Consider the following 12,473-nt stretch of genomic DNA (forward strand, 5'->3'; position numbering starts at 1 on the left):
CTCCAGAGATCATCTGGCCCAACACCCTTCGTCAAACTGGATCATGTACAGCATATTGTCCAGGACTGTACTGAGGTTGATTTTGAGCATCTCTAAGGATGGAAGTCCCTGCAACTTCCCTGTGCCAGTCAGTGCTCAGTCACCCTAACAGTAAAAGTGTCTCCTGGTATTGAGAGAGAATCTCCCGTGCTTCCATTTTGCCCATCGCCTCTGTTCCTGTCAGTGGGCAACACTAAGAAGAGCATAGTTCTCTCTGCTTATCACCCTCCCTTGAGGCAGCATTTTTCACCTCCCAAATAATGTGGTGCTAACTGTCATACATCGTTTCAGTTTTAAATTATCCTTGTCATCAAGTCTGCTTTCCTGACCTAAGTATAGACGCTGTACTTGTTTCCTTAATTCTACATTTTCTGTAGATGTTTTCAGTTGTCAACTGCAACAGTTGAAGTACTCTCCATACACTAAGTATAGAAATTCTGGTGAGAAGTAATTCCACTTTGAATTTTCATTGGTGGTTTGGTTCCTTTTCTCAATATCTTTTATAATTAGCTGAGGCTCCATGTTTGTTTGAAAGCTTACAATAAGCTGATGCTTCATACTCTTTCTTGCCTCATTTACCAGTCCTTCAGCATATTCTTTTTAGGTTCTTCTGCTGCTCTCTCTGTGATAGTATTCATTAGACTGGAATATACCACCTACAGTACCATAACCCACTGTCTCTTGTGATGGGTTTTCCCCCAGGTGTAGTTGTAATGATGCTGGAACAACACTCCCATTTATAGTACTTCCCTTCCTAGCCTTTCTGTGATTGTCCACAGTTGTCTTCTGCACCTCCTAGCTAATATGAACATGAAAAACATGCATCCAAAAGCCTCATCATAGTGAAGATCCCAAACATTCTCAGTCTGCTACTATTAAATATTGGTTTACTGTGTTATTAAGAGATTTCCCAGTGGTTTTGGCTTTGTGGGCTTTATTTTAATGGACGTATGCAGAGGGACAGTATGGGGGGATAGTATGCAGTATCTTTCTTTTTGAAAGTGCAATAATGTACTTCATGCTTGTAGGACATTGCTTATTACCAAGCCTTATCTGCTGAACAGTTGCAGACAGAAGCTGCTAAAATTCAATCCAGAACCTCAGCCACCCAGGAGTTTTTTGAACCAGGCTTAGAATCATCTGCTAGTGCCAAATTGGATGATTTGCAGCGTTCTTGGGAAACACTGAAAAATGTGGTAAGTTTGCATCTGGAGACTTCAAAATAGTTGGCTAGCTTGTAAGGAATAAAATTCAAATAACTGGTTCAACTAATATTTTTCTCTGCAGTTTTTGGTTTTCAGATGGTAACTTGAATTTTTTGTTGTGATATATTATTTTTGTTCTTTATTTGAAAGCCTGTGCAAGATGGACCTCCATTAATAAAAATAAGAGTCATTAAAGCTGATAGTTGCTTCAGAAATATTGGCTATTGACAGACTGTATTCTGTAATCTAGTAGGGATATCCAATCATGCTGAAAGAGTAGGCAAAGAAGGCCCAAGAATCCAGTTTCTCCAAATGCTGAATCAACACATTTTTGTATAGTTTTGCAACATAATCATTCAGTGATGTATGAAAATGGTCAGAGTCTTGATCACATGCTATGAATTTTAATTCCTTTCAGAGACACAGTAGCTGTTATGGGGTATTAAGAGCTATGTGTCTAGCAAATAGCGCACATCTGTGTTTGAGTGCATGAAATCTAAAATAATGCATGAGAATGTGCATAGTTTTCCATGCTTTTTGGCTTTTCTTTTAAGCAGCAGAACCTAGAATTTTACTGATGAAATTTAAGTAAGTAAATATTTTTAATGTGGATGTTTTGCTTTGTAATTTATACTCTTGAAAGCTTGTTACAAGTTTTTTTGCTTTAGTCTCTTAAGCCTAGGGACATATGAAGCAGACTAAATAGCAAATCCTGTGCTAAAGGTCAGAATTTATACCTTCAACTCTTCTTCAGATCAGTGAAAAGCAGCGCACACTCTATGAAGCTCTTGAGCGTCAACAGAAGTATCAGGACACACTCCAGTCTATATCCACGAAAATGGAGACCACTGAAATGAAACTAAATGAGAGTTTGGAACCAGCCAAAAGCCCAGAGAGCCAGATGGCTGAACATCAGGTACAATCTTATATACAAGGAGGAGAGAGACAGAGTGCACATTGTCTGTGTATCTTTTGTTCTGTTTTTTAGACAATAACATCTTCATGGCTGGATACCTCAAACATATGCATTTGTTGCATGAACCTTCTCTGTTAACTGTATGTCTTGCCTTTCTGGGCTTCCTGCTGTTCTAAAGGTGGTGTGATGGAAAATTCTTTTAACAAGGAGCCTTTTTGAAAGAAGTAGAATAGATCGTAAGAGTTTGTCCAATCGAAATTTTCAGCAAAGGCTTTTGTTCCTCTGACAGCTGTACATACTGTTCTTCAGCATCTTTGCTGAAGAATATTTATAATGTTGCCAAAATTTTCTAAGATCATGACCAATACTGAAGCATTGTATATTGATCAAAGTAAATTTTTCACCTTGTTAAACAAAACAAATCAAAAGCACACAAAAACTCCCTCGCAAGGGAAGTCTCAAGAAATAATGATCTGAATAATATGATGATGTTAAGTAACACATCTGACACATGTCTGAGTTGTAATCACCGAAGCCTTCTATCTGATAACTTGAATCTATCTGATGTGCTCAATGGGTGTGTGTGTTTGTGAGGGAAAAATAGGGTATGTTTTAGCTTCCAGCCTAAAACTTTGTAACTGACAAAGAACGTCCAGCAATAGATGTAAATATGGTATCATCCTTTTATAGGTATAAAACTGGTTCATAGGGTAAGAGTAGTAACTTATTTTGCACGATGGAATAAATCTCTGACTATTTATGTCTATTACTGAGTGTTCCTTGTCCACTTAGAAAGTTTTAGGTTGGAAGCTAAAATTTTTTTTAATCACAAATATTTTTCTATTACAAACACACACTCACTCACTTGTTCATTATCTTTACTGTGAATACTAGAATACCCTACAGATAATTTATTGGAAGAATAAATTTTCAGTTTCCAAAATAATTCCTTGTGATATGTTTGAAATTCAAGATATGTAATTAAATCCATATTTAAATAACTAGATACATGATCCTAACTCAAGCCTCTAAAAACAGGACTCAATCCTTATGGAATATTGTCTCTGCCATACTGGTATTGATACTCTGCTCTACTCTGTGTTCCTGGTGCTCCCCTGGGATATTTGTCTTGAATTTTATATTTATTCTATCTCCTGAAATACTTTCTTCTCACTGGTAAATGAAACAAATGCATTCTCTGCTCTCATTTCTAAATAGGCTTTGATGGATGAGATTTTAATGTTGCAAGAAGAAATCAGTGAGCTTCAGACATCACTAGCCCAGGAGCTTGTTTCAGAGCCACTGGATGCAGAAGGTGCTGATCAAATGGCATTGCAGTCCACCCTCACAGTCTTGGCAGAACGAATGGCCACAATTCGAATGAAGGCATCAGGAAAGCGACAGCTATTAGAGGTACAAGAAAAAACGTCATCAATATTTTTAGTCACCATAAAAAAAAAAAAGTAATTTTCAGTTCTGCTTTTTTTCTCACAATTGCTTTCAGTAGTAAATTACCATTCTTTCTTTAGTGAGCCCCTCATCTTAATGCTAAGTGATAAGCGGCCAGAAAGAATTTGGAACACACATATTTCTATATGTTCCAAGTTTTTTCTGGCTATATATAGCCATAAGTATACATATATATGTGTGTGTGTATAAATTAAGTGTAGATATTAAAATACCCATCCTCACTCCTCTCTCCTGAGATGGGTTAAAAATAGAAGGCAGACAAAAAGACTCATGGATCAAGATAATGACAGCTTAAATAGGGTAAGAAAAAGCTGTGCATGCAAGCAGGGAGATGTTTAGCTGCTTTCCTGGAAAGCTCAGTGTGTGTTTCTTGGGAAGACAAACACCATAACCAGAAATGCCCCTCCCTGGGCTTTTATTGATGAACATGATCTCATCTAGTGTGAAGTATCCCTTTGGTTAGTTTAGATTTGCTGTTCTGGCTATCTCCTCTCCCAACCTTTTGTCCAACCCCAGCCTATTGGCCCTTGTGAAGGGCAGATAGAAAGCATTTATGCTGTGCTCAGCAGTAACCATAACTTTGCTGTGTTATCAGCACAGATTTAACCACAGCTGCAAAGCACTGTACAGACTGCAATGAAGTTAACTCCAATCCATCCAGATCCAATGTAATCTTTTCCCTTTGTTCCATAATATTTGCACCATGCTTTGGTTTCACATTATCTGATAGAACTAAGTATCCTCTGACCATCCTATTTGTTTTCTTATTCACAAAACTCCTCTATTCTCTCAAGAACTCAGTATGTCACTTGTATTGGGGAGCACAGAACTAGACACAGTACTCCAGATGTGGACTCACTAGTGTTAAGTAGAGGACCAGGATCACTTCACTCATCCTGGGGAGAAGACTCCTAAAGCAGCCCTAGACACCTCTGGCCTTCTTTTCCACATTGTTGGGTCATGCTCAACCTGGTGTCCACCAGCACCCCCCTGGTTCTTTTCTGCCAAGATGCTTCTCATCTGCTTGGCCTCAGCCTGTACTGGTGCATGGGGTTGCTCCCTTGCAGGTGCAGGACTTCACACTTTCCTTTTTTCAGCTCGTTTTTACAGCCTTTCAGGGTCCATCTAGATGGCAGAATAACCCTCTGCTTGTCAACTATTCCTTCCATTTCGTGTCATCAGAAAACTTGTTGTGGTTCATTACTGGCCACTCACTACACTTTGTGTCATTAATCACCAACCCCTGGCCACATACTGTTTCAGCCAGTTTTTAAATTACAGTAACTTCATGACTATAAGGCGCACCCTTTTGACTAAAATTTTGGCCTGAACCCAGAAGTGCACCTTATAGTCTGGTGCGCGTTATATATGGACAAAGTGTGGAAATTTGCCAACCCGTAAGTGTGAGCTGCGAGCCGCAGGGGGAGCTGGCAGGGCCGTGGCTGGTGGGTGGAGGCGGGTCTGCAGTGCCACGGCTGCTGAGTGCAGGGGGGCCCACGGTGCCGCAGCTGCCAGGTGCAGGCGGGGCCTCAGCCAGCAACCGCTCGGGGGGAGCCGGCGGCGGATCCTCGCTGCAAAAAAAAGTGCACCTTACAGTCCGGTGCGCCTTATAGCCATGAAATTACTGTAATATGGGACCATTAAAGGGTGAGCAAGACTTGTTGGTCACTCCCTGTCTTTCCAATGGATGGATGAGCTGAAGGATGGACCCAGGACATCTGTGTTGCTGTGATGCTGGTGCCACAGCTGTTGAACCTTAATCTCTTTCTACACCCCATGGCTCAGGGATCTTCTGAGAGGCCAGAGAAGGTAGACAGCTCTTCCTTCAGGCTTCTCTTTACTTTTGTGACTGTACCCGTACTTTGTTTGGCCCTCTTGTGCCGCTCTTGAGAGGCAGTAAAGCTGACTAACAGCTTGCTACCAAAAAAGGCAAAGTTGCTCTCCTTCCCCTGCAACCCAGTCTCAGCTCTGCATTCCTTTTCTTCATGTGCATCTTTCTCCCTAAGCAAACAGTCCTGTGCTAATTGACTAAGCTGAATCAAAGTGGAGGGAGACCCACAGGAGAGCAACCACAGGAGGTGGAAAAGCCCCACCTTTAGAAAGCTGGAGTAGCAGAGTTCTACTAGAGAAAGTAGAAATAAAGTGACTGCACTGAAACAGAATTTCAGTCATCAGAAAAACACAGTCATCAATTGAAAGGAATACTATTTTGTAAAGGATAGGTCTTACTATGGCTTAGATATCCCCCATAGGATTTGTGCCAAATAGAGAGGAACAACTTTTTAAAAGTGACTGTTATGGTTTATATCTCCTAAAAAGTGAAATATAATTTGTATCTCCAGGAAAGGCTGAATGAGCAGCTTGAAGAACAGCGGCAAGAGCAGGCTCTCCAGAGGTACCGTTGTGAAGCTGATGAGCTTGACCACTGGCTCCTCAGTACCCGAGCAACGCTGGACACTGCTCTGCTTCCTGCCGAAGAACCTATGGACATGGAAGCACAGCTGGTAGACTGTCAGGTAAAATAGTAAGGCAATTATTGAGTCAAATGAACCAGGATATTTGTGGAGAAGTTTCTGAGCTTTTCAGCATCCTCTATATGCTCAATAAGCTGCCTCAAAGATTTGCGAAACAAAATATAGCCTGTTCTTAATTTCTCATTAGAGATTGCAAACAATGCTTTAGAAAGCCCACATGAACATAGCAGCAGGAATACAAAAAAGCAGTCCTGACTGCAGAAAGATTTAAGTTTCACATCTTCAGATGTAGTTTTGTTTAGCTTTAAAGGCATTGTATTTGCTTCACTTATTGTTTTTTCTTCTCTCAAGCTGAAATTGTTGAACAGCTCAGCTGATAGGTATGAGAACACCTGCAGTATACATTCCTATACATCCTTTTCCAGCTGAAGAACATACTGGCATTAGCACTGATGACTGGGATAGTGCTGTGTTTTCTTCAGGAATAATCCTTACATACATGCAAAAATAAAGGATAATCATCAGTATTTACTGGTTTTATGGCTTGAAGATTAATCTACTCAGAATACCCAAACAACCGAGGACAGACATGTTGCTGCAATAAGAGTTTTTGCCAATACTTTCATTAACAAGACTTAGATAATTCATAACATGCAGGTTCTCAAATTAATGGGAGTTTTCAATTTTTAAATGATAGTTTAGAATTATATTATCATTATGATTAAAATTACAAAAGAGACAAGAGACAGATGGACAAAAGATCCCTTTTCTTATTAAAGAATGAGGATCTCAATTATTTTAGGATAAATGAGAGCTAAGTTTCATGCAAGTTTAACTGACAGCACTTCACCATTGGAATGTCCTTGACAGCCCTTTGTTGTATGTAGATAAACCCTATGAAATTTAAGCAAGCAGCATTTTTTTAATATAGTCTGTAGGAAACTTGGAAGTTAACTTTGTGGAATATTTAATACTGCTGTTCTTTTCCTGCTTCTTGAAATCTTAATGCAGTAAGTTTTATGTATTTTTCCATTCTTCAGAGACTCTGATGATCTTATTCTGCACATTTTCCTTCTGGAGAAATATTTCTAAATTCATACTTGACAGTTGCTAAGGAAACAAAAGCATTTGATGTCAGGCTAGGTTTTTGAGCAAGACTTGTTTGAGCATTGAATCTGGAAGATCAAAATATGCACCATGTCTCTAATATGTGAATGGTTAATGGAATGTCAAGGAAGTAGCTTTTGAGAATAAACATGCCAGAGATTTGTCACTTTAAGTCTCTCTTTAGACTAAAGAGGATTATACAGAAATCCTTAAGTCCGTCATGCACCAATCAGAAAGAGCAAATAGTGAGAAGAGAAGCTTATCAACACAGTCAGAGCAACACATAGGAGGAGATAGGAAGCACTTGACTGCATGTAAATGAAAGAAGAGGAAAGAAGTAACTCCGGCTGCGTGCTTCATTTCTTGTCATTAATGGATGTCAGTCTAGCTTCTCAGCCATCCTTACCTTTAATATGCAAATAAAGACCATCTTCTCTACAACAAATTATTTGTTTCAAATAACTTTTTAATTTCTTATTTTGGAAAAGTTTACAAACTGAAATGGCAAATACAAACATTTGCAAGCATATTCTAAAGAACTCTGAATGGGACTGGAAGGCAAAGCAATGATAATGTGACTTTCTCTTAGTTTGGCTACGGGTGAGATAGGCTACAGGTCATCTTGCCTGAAAACGTGACAAGTACTGGAAAATGTATGAATTTGGGTCTTTGTTTTTGCTGCTGCAGAACATGCTGGTTGAAATAGAACAGAAGGTGGTAGCCTTGTCAGAGTTGTCTGTGCACAACGAGAACTTGCTTATGGAAGGGAAGGCTCACACCAAGGACGAGGCAGAGCAGCTGGCTGTGAAGCTCAGGACGCTGAAGGGCAGCCTTCTAGAGCTGCAGAGAGTGCTCCACGACAAGCAGGTCAACATTCGGGTGAGTGGCTCCTTCCAGCTGATTTCATGGTGGGCTGGAGTTTGGGGATTTCATAGCAACTTTATGCAGCTGGGAAAAAGAGTGGAAGTGTTGCACTAATTCAGTTTGGGTTATTCATCTTTAGTCAGTAAATGGAGTTACAACTCCAAAGTAAAAGTCAGGAAAGCTTTAGTTGATAATTTTTGAGTTAACATCGCTTTTTGGTACAACTATCCTAACCTCACTATCTTCACTGAAAGGACAATAATAAAATAGATAGATGTTAGCTTGGTCTGGATATAATCTATTCCTGTTTCCAGTCCATTTAGATTGTGTATGGTCTGGGGCAGGTTTACTCTCCGCAACAAAAAAATGATCCTAAATATGTGCTTTTTTTAAAGTGTGCACAACACAGCGAGCAGATAACATAAGGGAACATTTTTATTATGGCTAATACTTAGTGGCATCATTGTACCAAATAAAATATTATGTAAGCAAAAATTCATTTGACCACGGTCTTGTCCTTGGTTTCTATTCCTAGCAACTTTGGTCTGCTCATTGCCACAAATTCATCAGTTGTTTTTGGTCATTCTTTAGGTCAAACTAGCATGTGGAGAACCGAATACATACAAGAAACCCAACCATGTAATGTGACTGACTGGTTTTGAATTTGCTTGCCCTCCTGTGACTCGCTCCCCCCTCCTTTTCTTTTACTTCTTTTCTTGGCTTTGCTGTGCAAATTAAACATGATAAGCTTCAAAGATTTCTGGCTTGTAATGCAGATTAAAGTCTACTGAGAGGTTAGCTTGAAAAGTCACTTGATGTTCTAAGAACTATTTTTAGTACAAAGCAAGTGCATAGCTTTAAAACTTCACGTAATTCCAGAAAAATAGAGAAATAAAAAAGAAATTAAACCCCCAGGTATTTGTTCCAATTGCCTCTAAGAGGAAGTAACTTTAATGTTGTTCTTGCTTCCTAAACCTCATGACTAGGCAAATGAAAAGTTATCAACACCATGTAGGCACTTGATACTTTGTTCTCATGTATTACCTGTGAAGTGAAAAGGCATCACAGAGTTTTTTGCTAAATTTTAAAATATTTTTAAAATGCAGTGGTGTGATTTAGTTTACTTAAACTCTTAAAACAGATTTTTGGATGATCTTCTAATATCTAAAATAACAACAAAATAGTTTCCAGATGTAGAATATGAATAATTTAAGATAGTGCATGACTGCAAGACTCAAGTTTCTTTATGAATTCCAAGCCTTTATTTGACTACATTTACAGATCATGTAAGAAAATAGACATAGGCAGTATAACATCTTTTAGTCTTCACTGAGCAATTTTTTTCAAGTGAGAAGTTCTATAATGTCATTTTCCAAACACTGAGGATGGAGGCCAAGAGCATCAGTGCCAGTATGAACCTTGAGAAACATTACAAGCTAACAGCAGTGATGTTGATGCATGTAAAAGACTCAGACTTTTAAATGTCTCCAGATGTTCTGATAAGCTTGTAATGCCCAGAGGCATAGAACAACCTCCTCCCGAAAGTAGGAGCCTCCCAAGTCGCACTGGAAGACTATTATAAAGACTGAGCTGTACTTTCCTTAAAGTATATTTCAGCTTGTCTGTTATCCCTGTGCACAAGGCTTTTTAGGAGTCAGTGTGAGATTCTCTGACTTTCTTGGAACAATTTCAGGTTTCTTCTCATTTTTGTTAACAAACATCACTAGTGATACAGAAAAGGTGACTTGGAGACCAACTTCTTTATTCATAAAATAAAGTAGTGAAACTTTAATCAGAAGCATGCTGCAACAGGAGTGTTCCAGATTACTGTCTCCAAAGGTAGCCCTTTGAAATGCACAAAATATTGTGTGTGTTACTGTTTATTTTCTGGTTTAGGGGCAATGAAACTGAACAGACTCCTTTAAAAACAAAGAAGTAATATAGATTCTGCAGGAAAAAAACCTCAACAAAACAGATTTATTTACCTTTTATTTCAAAGGATGTGTGGGAGGAATGATTCCAGTTTCACAAGAAAAAAGTATGCTTCATATAAGTTTGTATAATTCTGAAATCCTTTGAAAAACCGATTTCATCACAATCTTCTCCAGGGATTTTCCATTTATTTCTATGCTAGACTGGACAGCAGCTGGGAATTACAGGTTCAAACCTGTATTTCCCTGGCTGTTTAAGGGAATGTAATACAGTTCCTACAGACAGACTTCAAATGAAAGTGCAACTGTAAATGCAAATGTAAGTTTTTTTCAAACTTACATTCTGTAATTTGACAGTGATAAAATCTGGTTCATAAATAACTTTTGATCTAAAAAGTATATACAGTAGCATATTTGCAAAACCTCATTGCATCAACAATTGCCACAATCCCTTTTACACTCCTTGCTGTTGCAGGAACTATGAGACTAATAATGATATGTCTCAGTATAATTCCAAAATTGTATTTTCTCCATCCTCTTCCCAGAGAAAAAGAGACCCAAAATGTAACTGAAATCAATCAGCCCCCTCAAATGCAATGAAGAACTAGATATTGTTCTCTAAAGAAATTGTCAAGTTGAACAGCAGATTTCCACCCCCGCCACAATTTACAGAAAGATTGTCTCTTTCCTAACTTGTAATAGAAAAGCTATAATCCCAGACCTTTACTTCTCACATACTTTCTTTGCCCAATCTGACCTTCTGTAATAACATTGTTCACACTCCAACTACGTCAGCTTTTCTCGAAACTTGTTCCTACAAAGTAAACTGTCAGAGTTTACCTGCAAACTGAAACCTTAGTAAAACAAAGTTATTTCCTAAAGCAAGGGCTAGTGATTCTTTCTAGTACCAGGTACTTCTTATTTGTTTTGCTTCTCTTAACAGTTTATATCCTCTAACACTAATCAGTCCTTTCACCTTCAGTGCATTCATCATCCCCAAAATTAAAATCTTGCACGTCACCTTCTACTACTTAACAAAACTGCTGCTTCAGTGGCTGGTGCCAGGGTCACTGGTGGCAGAGGTCCATCTCAGTTCTTAGCATAAGCAGCACCAGGTGAGGCAAGTAGGATTTCCACACCCACCTTCTGCCCTGCTGGTCCCTGTCTGATTTGAGAAACAAAATCTGGAAGGCAGAGTGTTTGTGTTTTGGAGAGCCTGTTGTTGAAACATTTGGAAGTCTTAATCTATTTAGAATAATAGCTGAATCATGGGCATTATAATAATCCTAGAAGAAGGAAATATATAGAGAAAATGGAGAGGTATTAAGCCCTAGTTTTAGATTTTGAAGCTTTCAAAAAAAGCCAAAAAGGTGCAAGCTCTACAGTCATCATATGACTGCAAGTAATATTAAATAAATCCAGAGAGATGTGTACATCCAAGTAGCCAGACCTACAAGTCTGTCTTTAACATAAGGCCAAGCCTGGCAAAATACCTACATTTGAATACATTGGCTGCTAAAATTACAGTAGTTTCACGAATACAAGCCGCACGGATTATAAGCCGCACCCCCGGTGCCTCGACAATGTTGCTGTCTTTGTCAATAGATAAGCTGCACCCCGAATATTTAGCCGCACTTTCGTTCGTCGCGAGAATCCGTGCGCAGCTTTCACAAATTGGCCAATTAGTAACAGGATCGCGGCATAGCGGGCTTTACTGGCTCGGGGCGGGGCCAGGAAGGCTCGGCCCGCTCATGGTTGCCGACGGGGCCGGGTGGCCCAGCTCAGCGCCACGGCTCGGCGGGGCTGGCCGGGTGGTGCTGCCGCCGCCGCCGCCGGGCTCGCTGGCCCCCCTCTCCCGTCAGCACCGCCCCGCTGCCGCGTTCGCTCGCCCGGCTGGCAGGGCTGCCGCCGCCGGGCTCGCCGCCCGCCCCGCTGCCGCTTTCGCTCGCCCTGCGCCGCGCCTCGCGAGCGCCGCGCCCGCCCCGCGGCGCTTTCGCGAGCGGCGGCGGCTCGCGGCGGCGGCGAGCGGCGGCGCTTTCGCGAGCGGCGGCGGCTCGCGGCGGCGGCGAGCGGCGGCGCTTTCGCGAGCGGCGGCTCGCAGCGGCGCTTTCGCGAGCGCCGCTTTCGCGAGCGCCGCTTTCGCTCGCCCCGCCGGCAGGGCTGCCGCCGCCGCCACCAGGCTCGCCGGCCGCCCCCTCCCGTCTGCACCGCCGCCGCGTTTCCTCGCCCTGGCCGGCACTGCAGGCCCCCGCACCGCCGGGCTCCCCCATGCTGCTGGCCCCGATTCTGCTGGGCTTCCCCCGCTGCCAGGCAGCCCCACCCGCCGGCCTTCCTGCTTCTGCCATGCTCCCCTGCACTGCTAGCCCCAGTTCTCCCGGGCTCCCCCGCCATGCTGGCTCAGGCTCTGCCGCCCTCCCTGCCCCGCCCTGCTGGCTCAGGCTCTGCCGCCCGCCCCCACACTGCTGGC

The 12,473-nt window shown here is 41.4% G+C and overlaps 1 protein-coding gene across 21 annotated transcripts in view; it reads left to right on the forward strand.

Moving 5' to 3' along the window:
* The window catches only part of SYNE1 (spectrin repeat containing nuclear envelope protein 1), a 289,881-nt gene that overhangs the window by 197,363 nt on the left and 80,045 nt on the right, over positions 1-12,473 (forward strand). For 19 of the 21 annotated variants that reach the window (XM_033056260.2, XM_033056262.2, XM_033056276.2 and 16 more), the window contains 5 exons: positions 1,068-1,235; positions 1,999-2,160; positions 3,379-3,573; positions 5,973-6,146; positions 7,899-8,090. In XM_033056260.2, the coding sequence (XP_032912151.1) occupies positions 1,068-1,235; positions 1,999-2,160; positions 3,379-3,573; positions 5,973-6,146; positions 7,899-8,090 (891 nt within the window). The remainder of the gene's footprint in view (positions 1-1,067; positions 1,236-1,998; positions 2,161-3,378; positions 3,574-5,972; positions 6,147-7,898; positions 8,091-12,473) is intronic. The other 2 variants (XM_033056263.2, XM_033056270.2) reach the window with 1 other exon arrangement.

Source organism: Catharus ustulatus, chromosome 3 (assembly GCF_009819885.2).
Source record: "Catharus ustulatus isolate bCatUst1 chromosome 3, bCatUst1.pri.v2, whole genome shotgun sequence".
Lineage (NCBI taxonomy): Eukaryota > Metazoa > Chordata > Aves > Passeriformes > Turdidae > Catharus > Catharus ustulatus.